The sequence below is a fragment of the Anas acuta genome, chromosome 6 (assembly GCF_963932015.1).
Source record: "Anas acuta chromosome 6, bAnaAcu1.1, whole genome shotgun sequence".
Taxonomy (NCBI): domain Eukaryota; kingdom Metazoa; phylum Chordata; class Aves; order Anseriformes; family Anatidae; genus Anas; species Anas acuta.
The window spans coordinates 19,863,435-19,877,670 of NC_088984.1; the positions used below are offsets into that span (position 1 = coordinate 19,863,435).

At 44.6% G+C, this 14,236-nt stretch overlaps 2 protein-coding genes across 3 annotated transcripts in view; one reads left to right on the top strand and one right to left on the bottom strand.

Moving 5' to 3' along the window:
- Positions 1–900, bottom strand: part of STK39 (serine/threonine kinase 39) — a 127,308-nt gene extending 126,408 nt beyond the window's left edge. Inside the window, exon 1 of the mRNA XM_068686764.1 lies at positions 761–900. The gene's annotated coding sequence lies outside the window, so the exon portion shown is untranslated. The remainder of the gene's footprint in view (positions 1–760) is intronic.
- Positions 901–1,182: 282 nt separating this feature from the next.
- CERS6 (ceramide synthase 6) overlaps positions 1,183–14,236 on the top strand; it is a 120,525-nt gene continuing 107,471 nt past the window's right edge. Inside the window, exon 1 of one of the 2 annotated variants that reach the window (XM_068686769.1) lies at positions 1,183–1,585. In XM_068686769.1, coding sequence (XP_068542870.1) covers positions 1,416–1,585 — 170 coding nt within the window. In that variant the 5' untranslated portion in view covers positions 1,183–1,415. The remainder of the gene's footprint in view (positions 1,586–14,236) is intronic. The other variant, XM_068686770.1, reaches the window with a different exon arrangement.

The following is a 14,236-nucleotide window of genomic DNA, read 5'->3' on the forward strand; positions in this document are numbered from 1 at the left end:
ATTCATCAAGGAAAGCTTTCATCTAGGAGTGACCAGAAGCACTGAATTGGAAACTTCACAGGCACAGGGGATGTTGGCTCAGCAATACGCCAGTGGAAGATTCACCTGCACGGCTCATCAGCCAACCTGCCAAAACATTCCCTGAAACTTTCCCAAATGTCCTGCATGGAAATCCTCTCCGTATACGAACATGGTTAATTTTGTTAAATCGATATCATGTTTTTCACAGTGTGAAGGTGTTGTGTGTATACCATGGAGTTTTCTTCAGCAAAGAAATGCCAGCACACAGATGAGGAGCCATGTAATTAGTTTTTCAGGCAAGACAAGTAGAGTCAGCAGGGAGAAAAGAGCAAGCTGGCAGAAAATGTACAGCCAGGATAATAAAATTCTGGAGTTCACCTTGCACAGCACTCAGCTTCTCTTGGCATTTGGTAGCCAGCTGGAGGGGGTGATGATACAGGGGTGAACACTGAAGCCAAATAAAATAAAGCAGGGCAGGGCAGAAAAACATTGATGGCGTAGGGATAACGTACACCTACTACCTGGAGTAATTGTCTGTGCCTAGACCACCCTGCCTACAGCCCAGAGGCCACCGCTCCGCTAGAGCCTGCCTGTCACCTTTCTGTAAAGTCTGGTGGAGACAACTCTAATTTTCCTCTTGTAGCTGGAAGCGGGCAGCGAGATAAGTAACTGAAAGTGAAAACCTACGTAAAGACAGCACGATTTGCTTTATCTGGGGACGCCAAGCCAGAGCCCTCACCTCAGTTTCGCTGCAGCTGGGCGCTGTGCCCGCACACTCCGTGCCTCACTCCGCGGGCTGAGGTCGCGAGGTGCCGCGGCCGCTCCTCTCAGCCGGGGCGCCGGGTCCCGCCTCAACGCCTCAGAGCCGGGGGCAGCCCCTGAGGGGCCGCCGGCCGCGGGGCCCCGCTTCGCCGGGCTGAGGAAGGGGCTTGTGGGGGGCTTCCCGTGGCGACCCGTGTAAACCTCGGAGCGGGGCGAGGACCCCCTCGGTGCTCGCCGCCTGGGGGCTGCCACAGCAGGGGAAGGGGCGGGGAGGGGGGGAAGGCAGCGGCGGGCACCCGGCGGCCGCGGCCCCGAGGCGGCGGCGGAGCAGCGGCGTAACGGCGGGGAGCGACCGGGAGCCAATGGGGGCCGGCGCGGCCGTGTGACAGGCGGGGCGGCCGCTGCCCCCGCCGGGCGGCCGGGGCGGAGAAGCGGCACAGCCGCGGCGCTCGGCGGCAGCACCAGCAGCAGTATCGGCAGCAGTACCGGCAGCAGCAGCAGCAGCCTCAGTATCCGCGGCGGGGCTGCCGCACGGCTCCGTCCTCCTCCCCCCCGGCAGCCGCGGTGAGGGAGGCCGGCGGAGCGGAGCGGAGCAAAGCGGAGCGGGGGGCGCCGCGGCAGACAAAGCAAAGATGGCAGGGATCCTCGCCTGGTTCTGGAACGAGCGGTTCTGGCTGCCGCACAACGTCACCTGGGCCGACCTGCAGAGCACGGAGGAAGCCTCCTTCCCGCAGGCGGAGGACCTCTACCTCGCCTTCCCGCTGGCCTTCTGCATCTTCATGATCCGCCTGCTCTTCGAGAGGTAACGCGGAGCCGCCCGGCGGGAGCCTCCTGCGGGGGGCGCGGGGCTGGGGGGCCGCCGGCCGGGGGGGGCCGCCTCGGGTCCTCCTGCCCCGGCCGGGCCGGGCCGGTAGCGCCGTGCCCCCGGCTCGGTCGCGGTGCGGGCCCGATGCGGGAGGGCGGCGGGCTCCGGGCTCCGGGAGCCGGCGCGGAGCGGAGCGGGCGCTAGGAGGCGAGGTCGCCCCGAGAACGGCCCCGGCCTCCTCCACCTGCGGCCCGGCGCCGGCGGGCAGGGCCCCGGGGCACCTGGGCACGGCCGGGGCCAGCGGCCACCACCCTGCCGGCGCCCCCTGAGGGCAGCGGGAGGCTGTCGCGACAGGAGGGGTCACCCGCGATTATCGCCGCGGGGCTCCCGCGGAGGGGCCGTGGGGCGTGTGTGGGGAGGCTGGGGCGGAGCGGGCTCTCCTGCGTGCTCGCTGCTGTGCCCGCGAAGAACAAAGAGCGGGGGCCCCGCAGCGCTGCCGGGGCGGCGGAGGAGGGCCGAGGGGGACCGAGGAGGAGCAGCAGCCGCTGCGCCCCGGGGAAGGGCTGGCACGGTGCTGTGGCAGCGACGAAATCGCAGCCCTGCGGGGCGGAGCTGCCGCCTGGGCGCTCCCTGCCCTGGGAGCACGGGGCCGGGGGCTGCGGTGCCCGGGGCAGGCTGCGGGTGCGCCCAGAGCCGAGCAACTTGTGTGGCACTCTGCTGGAAGGCAGCAAAACTTGTGGGGAGCGTGGAAAGCTGAGCTAGCCGCTTGTCCCAGATGGAATACCGCAGTACGAGTGCAATTAAAGTACCCGGTGTCGGTTAGGTAGCGCCAGATCGCTCGCTGGTTGCAGCTTCCCTTTGCTGTCTGTACAGCGTGTGCCTCGTAGTGCTGAGGGCGGGTGCGTGATTTTGCATCTCTTGCCATCTGAACTGCAACGTGTGTCACAGCAGGGCTGTGTTAGGGGGCACAGCAGTTAGTCACGGAGACAATGTCAGCCTAAACTTAGAAACACTCTGTTTCTGCCGGTTCTGGTGCAGCTGTGTAGCACAGAAGCTGCTATGATTTCTTAGTAGTCTGCATCTACCCCCACAGGCTAGCTTTCTTAATTCAATTGAAGTAATTTTTAATTTGGAAGACCATTTATATTTATAAGTGTTGGCTATGCAGATGAGGAATTGGGTACGTTTCCATACCTCTTCTATTTTCGCTAGGCTAACTTTGAAATTCAGCTTTGGAAACATGTATTGGTAGCTTGATAATAGGTGAGAGACCTCCAAAGAGGTTTTATTAACAACTACTTGAGTATGTATTTGTTCCTTTTTAATTTCAAACCGATTGTAAGCCTCCAATGTGGGACTAGGATCGGGCCATTTTATGTGAGGTTAATCCACACAGCCTGGTACAGTTGTGATTTTTAACATACAGCATTTTACTAAAGCAGGCAGAGCAGAAGTGACTGGATCTGCTTCCACTGATCAAAGTAGGAGGATTGTCTTTGAATGAGAGAAAAATCAAGCCTCGTTATTGCTCATTAGTAATGTATTTCATCAGACCTTGGTTTCTTGTTTGCAGGGAGCAAGAGAAATACCTCATGCATCGTTAATAAAGAGGTTTGCAGTTACTTCAGTTGGTAAAAATGTCTGAGATCTGGAAGGGACAAGAGCAGGAATATCTATTAAACTGATGATTTCTTCATTTTTCTGTGTATTAAAACATGCATTTTTTTCCTTTCAAAACTCAGTGTTGGTGACTGATGTTATATGTGCTGCATCCTGGAAGAAGCTTTTGCAGATGTGTTCACTGATTTGGCAATGGTAGTGCTTAAAGGACGAATAAAAATAGATGCTGTACAACAACTTTAAAAGTTCCATGTGTACTTTAAATCCATGGCTGTAGTGAAATACTTGTAACAGAAGCATGTCCCCTGTTTCCTTCTGCAAGATACCTAACAGGTACTCTTGTAATTCTTTATTCTGGTAGGCAAGCAGCCACACAGTGCTGAGAATCTGGTGATTTAGTATCAGTTATTTTCTAACTCCTTCACAGTAGCTGGCTGCCAGGGTAGAATGGTTTTACTTTGCTTGAGCTAAAGGATGACTAACTTCCCAGATCTTACTGCTGTAAGAAATACAGTTTCAGGTGGAGCTATGATTTGGACTTCACATGTCTGCTTACAAAGTTCTCAATATGTCTGGGGGGTAAAACTTGTCATGCTAAAGATGAAAAGTTGACTTCATTCATATCTATATGTACTTTATATACATATAGAATACGTATATTTGTGTGCCCATGTTTTTGTGTGCAACTGTAAGCATAGAACTTGAAAATTTTGTTCTATGTCTATTCACCTATTATTAACAGAGTTAATTCAACTGGTTGCTTGGTGGATATTTTTGGTTGTGGTGAGTGGTTTTTCCATTTGTTTGTTTCGCTATTCCTTTGAATCATCTAGCAAAGTCCAGAAAAGAATCTAGACGTTTCTGAAATTGTTTTCTTTTCTCTTTTAAATAAAACACTTTTTCTTCCATTTCCCTACCCTGTCATCACTGGCCATCACACTTGTGGATGAAAGGAAAAAGTAGATTAGAACATTAAGCGTGTTCTGAATCGCTTCGGCAATTGGATCTGATGATGATGAGTGCTCTAGAAATAAGCTTTGCTCACAGGTATAATCTCATAACTGTGAGATTTAGTGGCTCTATCTGCTAAGGCCGTCATAGTTATGGATGAGGTGCTGAAATACGTTAACAGCCTTTCCTTTTTTCCCTTCCTTCTCATTTATCTCTCTCTTTAAACACAAAGTATATTTTAGAAAACTGTAGCTAAGCACAATGATAGTGTTACCTAGTAATTCAGAAGATGACATGAGTTCAGCACTGTGGTGGTAATGTGGAGACATATTTCTTCATGGTATCCATCATTTTTTTGTGCTTTTTGTTGTTATTTGTTTTTAAAGGCACATCAGCAATTAAGGATCCCCTTTTGTACTACCCAACACCTTCATCTATAAAGACACAAGAGTTTTTATTACTACCACTCTCTCCAGATCCTCTCTAGTTCTAGAGTGGACAAAACAGGTTAAAGCTGAATTGAAGTTGATCTAGCTAATAGCAGGGTGCTGCAGCCTCGGTTGGCCTAAAAAGATAAAGAAGCATTTGTTATTCTGGGCAAAATATGATTTTTCTTCTTTCTTCTGTGGGATCTCATAGATCTTCACTGCTGAGTGCAGCAGCCTTTCCTATTGTCCCAAGCATGTCCTCCGTGAGGGGCATGTGGTGACAAAGATAATATTTGCTCAGCAATCAGTGTGCTTGTCTGACACACAACAAGAGGGTAACGCTCCTCTCCTTTAGAGCCATCTCTTGAGGGAGAGGTTGGCTGAATCCTCCAAAAGATGTGCTAACTAAACACATTTCTGATGTGGTCCAGCAATCTTATATCTGAGTCAAGTAACCTTTCTTACTGCGTTCTGTACACTTGGCTCATGTTCTCGTATTTCTTGGTTCTCTTCCTTGCACTGTGGTTGCAATGTGCTTTCTTTCTCTTGCCTTGCAAGCAACAGTTTGGGCTCAGATCTAATAAAGTATCTCCATAAATTGTCAATCTGGGATTACAGTGCCTTTATTGTCCTCAGGCCTTGCTATAGGGAACATTTCTCTAAGGTGAAGCTGATCATCCTCAGCTGACGGAATGGTTTACATGGTCAGAGATAGCTTGGTTGTAAACAGGAGCAGCCCTCCAGCTGCACTGATTTAAACTGAGCCAGCCTCCTGGTTTAAGATCAGTCAGATCAAGATACCGTAGATGCAAAGCATATGGAAACTTGTGGCTTTTGTATGACGTTTTTCTTTTATAATGATAATTCAGCTTCAAAGGTAACCTCAGCTGGCTCATATGTAGTGAGTGTAACTGTAATTCCTAGTGGATCGGGGCGATGTGACACAACGTATGTGTGAGCATGTATATATATATTGCAAACTGTAACAAATAATTCAGGTGGCAGTACATTAAAGCACTTAAAAGGTTTCTGATATGTGGCATATACATAAAAATTTGGCTTTCATCATCACTAAGATGTTCAGAATTCGTGCTCTCCTATGATAACAGGGAGGTCAAAGAGGATATAGAGCTTGGAACAGTGAGCACGAGCTTTGTGCATTTCCAGCAGCTCAAAACCACTTCTCAGCAGGCCACGTGAGGCAATGATTGTCATTTTCACTCATCCAAACCTGTTTGTAGGCAGTGACACTTGTAGTTTTCTTGCTTAGTTCCCTGTGTGTTAGACATGATCTGATCGTTCAGGTATAATTCACGTGTGTGTAAGTGGAGGCAGGTGATCACTGACAGGAACTTCTTCGGTTCTATTTTTATTTATTTTTGTAATTTCTAATAACATAATCAATGTGGTTTTATTGTGTTTTTTGTTATTGTTGTCAAAAACTGTTTGATAAATACTTAATTCAGTTGAAATGGAATTAGACATTGAAATTGGTAACTCCCTTACGAAAAGATACTGGCAATGTGAAGAAAGTGACAAGCTATTTCTTTTAAACTTTAACCCATTTCTTTTTTGAAATAGTAGAATCAGTAGAGCACTAACAGTAAATGGATTTAAAATGAATGTATATCTTGCCGATTGTGCTATCCATTTCTCTGTTTTTCTTTCAGTTTAGTTATTAATCTTCTGTCATTTACATTTTTGTTTATGCAACCAGTTTTTGTTTCCTAGCGTTGCAGTGTTTGGGTTTCAGTCACTAAAACAAGTAGATATCTCACAGCAAAATGATTGGTTTTGCCTTTCTAGCTCTGAGCAGCACAGCGTACGCTCGCCCACCTCAGGTGTGACTGCTGGCTGCTACGCATCGCTGTTGCTTGGAGAAAACCGTAGGTGTGTGTTCACATGTAAGCCGAACACGTTCCTTTAAAAGAAGGCAGAATGGAGAAAATAGGTACCATTTAAATGTCTCTTGTAAAGGCACATTTATAGATGTACATTAGTGCCAATCTCAAAATTGGGAGTTAAATGGGAAATACGTGTTGAACTCCTGTAGAGAATGCCATTAAAACCGATTTCTAAAGTGTCCAAGTGACAGCCAAACCACATCCCAGCTGAAGGAAAGGTTCCAGTGACAAGTTACTAGAGGATACTGGGAGCTTATTACTTGGGCAGAGCTGCTATTAGTGGTGTTTTGTCTGAGAACAGAACCCAGCAACTGTTAGAAACTTCCATTCGGTTGTCTCTTGGATTCCTGTAACTGTGCAGTTTGATCCAAATTGATGGTGGCTCTTTTTGTTGCTCCTACTTCTGTCTCTGTCACTGATTAACAGGCATTTGCTAAGAATTTCTTCTTGGAAAAAGAAGAGTTTCTGGTATTCTGCTTTTTTTTTTTTTTTTTTTTCCCCACATCTGCAGACAAGTTTCTTACCAGTCCATAGAAAATATTTAGTAGATTATCATTTGGGTAAATCTGTTCCCATGACACTATCTCTGTTAATTCTCAGCAGGGTGGAGAGGATGGGGATGCTGCAGTGGAGCAGTGCTTACTTGAGCATGCTTGTTGTGTTGTTTTTTCTAACAGTTGAAAAATATTCCATGTTTACAACAATTTTGACAGTTGATTGACATTTGGGATTTCTGTGCCTGTCTCAAGGTCATCTTGGAGTCTTGGAATAAGTTAAAATTACAGCACAAGAGTGCATGGCTTTCATAAGGGGCATAACTTCAGGTAATGTTCAGTAGTCTACTTAAGAATGGAATTAGCACCTCACAAATGATCCAATGAGTACTGATAGTTCTTTGGAGGTGTTCATCTAACATCTTGATCACTTTGTGAGCTCATGCGCCAGTGACTCCCTTCACTCGTCAGGCATTTAAAGGATTTTTCTGGGGGGGGGAAACAGGGATTTCTGGTCACCTGAGAGAGCAGGAATCATTAATATTTTGCTCAGAGGTGAGCAACGTTTCTGATGATTGGCTAGTCTAAGCTCTTCTATCCTCTGTGAGGAAGTCTTTTCAGCACATGATGAAGAGTTGGAGTCTTCAGTTAGGACCATCTGACAGTCATTGATTTCTCACAGGGATGATACCTTCCCAGTTACTCTGAAGTAGTCAAATGGTGACAGAGGAGGGAGAGTTAAGTACTGAGCGTAGCCAGCTGTCAGCTTAGAGATGACTTTCATAATGCTGGTGGAGCTGTGACTTCTGTACCGGAAGCAGAGAGTGAAATATGATGATTTTTTTTCCTATGTATTTAATGCATCTCAAAATGTCACATTTTCCCTTTGTAAACTTTCATACTGTTGAGCTTCATGTAAATGTTACTGATGTTGCATAATCAAATTTCAACTCTCAAGATAGCTGTCTGTATAACTGCTAAGAAAATCTAAGAGCTGTAAAGAAGCATAATACTCAGATCTGTTGTATACTATGTAAAATACAGATATATCTGTATATCAGCCATTAATCTAAGTTGCGTTTTGAATAGGGAAGAGCAGAATGCTGAAACCTAACCACAATGTATTAATGAAATATCTTTCAGATCCATTAAGCTAATCTTCGTGTTAATATTACAACAAAAGATGTTCCTTAGAGCTTGGTGTAAAATAATTAAAAGCCTTCTTTACACTCACAGGTCACATTAGGATGGTTAAAGGAATACATCTGAACCACTTACATTTTTCCTCCGTGTGAGTTTAGTAAAAGCTTCCTTTAAATAGTACCTGCTCTGTCTGGGTTTCTCTCCCAAGGCTGGGGGTAGGTGGGTGCAGAGACTAACCTGTGGTACTGTAAAAATAAATAAATCAATCTAGCTGATATCGTTATGCTAGTGCAAAAAACAAAGGTTAGAACCCTAAAGGGTGTTCATTGGCATAAAATCTTAGATTCCTGATCTTGTTTGTGTTTGCGTATGGGATGACCCAGAGGAAGAAATGTCTCTCTTGTTTCTTTTGTGTGGTGAGATCACATCTGCTTATTGCCTGTTTGCCATCCTTTGAGATAAAGTTTACTTGTGCAAGCAGAAGGCCAAAAAACCAACCAAACAAACAAACAGAAACACATAAGCTTGATAGAAATGAGGCTGAAATCCTTACTTTGGAATTGGGATCTTTTTACTCCCTTCCGTCTGGTGGCGATGATTCAGTTTCTATAAGATATTGTATAAATACCTCACCTTTTGCTGGTGCTGTTGTTTACCACGTCCCTGGGACTCTCATGATTCTGAAAGAAAGTGGAAGTGAAGGCCACTCAGCTTCTGCTTTGCTGTGATGTTTGGCATCCTGTAGGTACATGAAACTTCAAACTTGAAAGCTGCTTTTGCAGTAATACTGCCTCCTTGGGCAGATACTACAAACAGGCATAGCTCTCTAGGCCGGAGAGAGAGGCACCTTCATGAGGTGGCAGGGAGCTGCTTATTTGGAAATAGCAAATGCTGCACAGAGCCAAGTAAGGAGCCCCCACTTGCTCATGAGGAGTTGCAGATCACCAAGCAAGTAACTGAAAGGAAGATTGGAGTGGTGTACAGTAACATCTGCTGCACTTGCTGCGCTGTTCTGGCTGTGTGGTGCGTTGGCTCCTCAGAAGGACGCAATGATCCACATAGCTGGAGGCAAGGTGCTGCGCTGCTGAACAAGGCCAGCTTCTTAGGAAACAGAGGACTTAGCCTTTATATGGCACCTTCGTAGGTGGGCAGAGTAAATGTGGAATGTTAGTCTACAGCTACAGGGATTGTAGCATAACAAAGAGGAAATGAAAGCTGTGATGAAATGAAGATGAGCTGAGAAATGTTTAGCATAGCTCAAAGCGTGAACTCAGGTGGCGGGAAGCTTCCAGACCCTGCTCTGTAGGGAGGAGGCCTGATCAACTGGGGAGCCGGAGGGCTCCAGCCTCTGGAGCTGACCCAGGGCTGTGGCTTCTCTGGGCATTGCTGTAGAAGATAAAACGAGCCTGTCATCAAGACCAGAATCCTTGCTGCAACTGGTGAGACCAGTTGCTTCTGTTGAAAACAAGAATGTAAAGGTCATGAGTGAGAATGTGCCTGCTGACAAGCTTTTCCCCAGTTGTCCACTATATTTGCTTGGACTTCCTGCTGTTTACAACTAGCAGTCCTCCAAAGCATGCTGCTGAACGAGATGATTGGGTCCAATGGGGTGTCTTTGTTCCTCTTAAGGACATTATGTTGGAAAGAAGCCTTTGGGAAAAAGAAAGGCAAGCAGTTAGACCACAAGTGGGAGGGTGTTTTGTATGTATTTAAGCAATAATTGGGTGGTAATTGGGTGGTTGATACTTATCTGTCAACTTTTCCCACACACCTAGTATGAGAGAAGGGAGAGAACCGAGATGATAAGAGAACAGCCTGAAAATATGAACGGTTCCAAAGCCAAATGCTCCCTAGGATTACAACACCCTTTGAACTAAATTAACTTTGCAGTGATTGCATTGACGTGATTATGACAAATTGAACTGCAGATGGAGTCCTGGGAGTGGTGGTGGACAGCAAGTTGAACATCAGCCAGAAATGTACCAGTGGCAATCAGGGCTGCAATGGGAAGGGGGCTGCCAGGAGGGTGAGGGGAGGGATGATCCCCTGGTACTCAGTACTGGTGAGGCCGTGTTTGTACACTGCAAGACTCAAGGAGGCACCCAGGAGTCCAAGCCTGCGGGAAGATTACATTCTATAGTGGAAGCCTAAATAGGTGAGGATTAGGTTGAAGTTCACTGTAAGTCTGCAAGTGAAACTCAACTAGGGCAGAGCACACATTTGATGGACATCTGCATTTTTTGTTTGCTATAGAATGGGTCTTCCAATTGCTGTTATTGTAGTCTGGCATGTGAACAGACAGGAAGTACATCAAGAAATAGATTTGGATTTTTTCTTCCTTTTCTCTTCTTAAGCACATTTCCTGTTCCCTTGTAGGATCAATACTTTGAGTTTCCTACAGCATCAAATCTGATTATAACAGGCAACTTTGAGGATAATTTCAGTTCTGTTCTCCATAAACTGATTCTTCTCCACACTGCAATATTTTAAGATAATTTTGTTCTCAAAAGGATTCATACTTCAGAAAACAGGGAACTCTTATGTTCCCTGTCGAGAGGGAGTGATGGTTGCATATCTTACTGGAAAAGCTTTTATTCCTTTTGTGTTCAAGATAATAAGATTAAATCAGTCTTAGACAAAAACCCTGAGAAATTAGTCTCTAGTTCCACGTTTCCTAGTTGTCCATATAGCTAGTACACATATATTTGGAAATGTGTATATATATATATATGTGTGTGTGCGCAGCACAGAAGAACTTATAAATCACATTGGCATCGTGTCACTCTGATGTAATACTGCTTTCCTATTTTATTTAAAAAAACATTTAATTAAATCTTGGAAAAGCTATGAAATTTTGGAATATCTCATTTTCTAGACCAGCCATCATGTTATTTGTCGGGGTGGTAATGAAGCAGTTTGATATTTGACAGAAGAAACACCCTTTATCCTAGTTAATTAATGGAAGTTTATTTTGTGTGCATGCACTAACCTGGAATTGTTATTTTCTAGAGCATTTGTATGAAATATGACCAATATTTGGTTTTCTTCCAATTTGGAATGAAATGGAAATTTAGAAATGTCAAAATTTCCTTAGGAACAGATGTCCTGACTTTCAGCCAGCACAGTTAAATGGGCCTGGTTATAGGACAATGATGTAGAGTTAAAAATGAGATCTCTATAGCATTGTAAGCCTCCAAAAGCATATATTCTTGACCGGTTCTTAATTTTAGAGTTATTCAGTTTATATACGTATGCATGTTGCCTATAAAGTTTTTGTTGTTGTTTAAATCATAACAGGTTAATTTTCTTGAAAATAGGCTGGTGATTTTCTGGAATCATAGCATGAGCTCAAACCGCCAGCCCGGCATTTTATTTTCAGTTGTCAAGATGAAAAGTGCATCGGTAGAAATGGAGCAACACTACTTCATCTTGCTTAATGTTCCAATGAGAGGTGACGTCAAGTTTTGACAAGAAAGTAGCACTTGGTACATACATAACCTTAACTTGTGTTTTTTCTTGTTTCTTGATGGGGATAATTCAGACATAACTTCACTGGGGTTTAGAGCTTTAAATAGTAACAGCAAATCTCTTAAGTAATGTAACTGAAAGAATAAAAAACGGCCAAATTATGTTGAAGCATTTGCATTTACACTCATTTTTAAGTGCGCTGTAGTTAAATCTTTGCCCTGTTCTTGAGGGTGAGTTTGGTGACACACATCTATAAAATCTCCAAACATGATAGCCATCACGTCTTTATTACAGTCCTGGTGCTTCAATATACAGCTACAAGTTTCTGATTGTTTCAGATCTTCTGCGAAACTGAGTGTTAAGAGTTCAATAAGAGTGCGTTACCTGGGAACAAAATACATGATTCCTGACACACACTCTCTCGTATGTCTCATCCTACAGCTGTGTCCTCAGTCTCAGAACAAATGTCCCTTGCTTTTTCCTCTTATCTTGAAAATAATGTTTATTTCTTGTTTTGTATCTTTCTAATCTTTTTCTCCTCTTCTTCATGACCCTTAAATGTTTTCTGTCCTGCAACTGCTCTTGTCTTTGCAACTCAGAAAGAATCGCAGATGGTGCTTTCTTTTTCTGATTTTATTTTGATTCTATTGGTTGTTCTGTCTCAGGGAAGGTTTACTGGAAGGAAGAGTCAAGGCAGCAGATCCCAACATCTAAGCTTTGTTGTTGATAAAAAATCCTTTGTAGAGATTTCAAATAAAAAGCTATATTAGACCATTTTTACATACAAAAATGGTCTTTGGAATCCAGGTGTTACCACTTCCATCTGGTCTTCTCATTCAGACTTCTGTTAACTGCACCTGGAGGCTTCTGTGAATCTCTTCCAAAGTTTTAGGCCTGCCCACCACGCATGGGCCAGAAAATCCTAAATCATATCCAAAGAATTGAGACTACAATGGTCAGGGCTTTCCATGCTCCCTGCCCAATGAATTCCTACAGTAAGGAACTGTAAATTTATGAAACATCCTGGACTCTGTACATCAGATTAGCTGTCTCTCTTGAATTATTAGCATTCACTTGCCTATATTGCTTTTAGTGTTAAGAGTACATTAATTTTGTGAAACTGCATTACATGCATGAGGAGAGCCTTGTCACACAGCTTTACTTGATTATTTACATACTGGGCAGGTCTGCTGGTGGTGCAAATCACGGTTTGTTCAAGGGTGGTCAGGTTGATTTATACCAGCCGGGGATGCATACTGCTCTTGTGCATGATTTATTTACTCACAAATGTCCAGAATCTGGTCTTCTGCCAATATAATTAAGGAATTAGCTTCTACAGAATGCAGGTGTTACATCAGTATAAAACCTCTGTGGAAGAGCAGAAATGGTGTGTCATTACATATAGATACATGTAGCCATTTGAATATTGTTTTAGAAATTATGAAGCAAAAGCCGTTTTAACGCTATACCTAGATAGAAATCAAAGTAATCATTTATATGTTTGTTTTTTTAAGTCCTTTTTTCTTTCCTTTACCATGGGCCATGCTTCACTCTCTGCCCTCACTTTTCTTTCCAAGACTGATAATACGTATGCACCTGTCTGTGATCCTCACCTGCAGAAGGTTAGTTTACTGGATGTTAACTGGAAAAAGTTGATGCATTTTAAACACGTCCTCCCCCTTTCTTTATTTTGACAGAGTACGATGTGAGCCTCTGTTCCTGCATGGCATTAAGTGACCAGTCAGTAACAAGATCACGCAATAGCCTTGCTTCTCTCCCTTAATCCCTTTTGAACAAGAGCATCAGCTAATATTGACTGTAGGCTTCAGGTCTGCAACTTCATGACTGGCTGGGAGCAGGTACCCTGCCGACAGCTTTCCACGTGTCTTGCCCTAGGTTTGCTATTTCACAAAGCCACTTTGCAGCATGAGGAATGTCAGCTATGTCTGTGGTGGTAGCTCCTGTCGGCACATGCAGGGTGACCTGGAAGGAATATCCTGGTGCTTCTGTAACAGGGACTGGCGATCCTGCGGGGGTGTTGGCAACTCTTTCTAAACTGTGCTGCAACTGCGTTGCCGTCAGCCTGTGCAGCAACTGGTTTAATGCAAATCCAGGTGCTTCTGTGTACACCATAGTCACTTGTCAGAGTAGTAATATATCTATTAAGAGCTTTGTTGGGTACATGTAAACAGAAAAAGGAACGTGCCCTCCTTAATGATGATGATGTTTGTTTCACATGTCACAATTCTGTTATTTAGAGAGTACAACTGTGTGTGAGCATATGTATATTAAATAGGTTATAATCACGACCTCCAAGGCCATCCCGATAACATCTGTCTCTCTCTTCTTCACAACAGGGTTCTCTTTCTATCTTTTCTGATAGTGCTGCAGGTATTTACTTGCATGAAATTACACAGAGGCTTCTGAATGAATATACTTGCATGGAGAATAGGAAAAGTGAGCTGGAAAATAGCTCTGGATCCATTTTGTGATTTTTTTTTAATGATTCCACTTTAACCAGGTTCTCTTCAAGTGAATGTGAGGCAAATGCCAACCCACCAGCTTTACCCACAGGAGAGCAGGTATCAACCCAAAAGAAGAATCACAGGAGTGAACTCTTCAACTCTAGCCTATGGGACA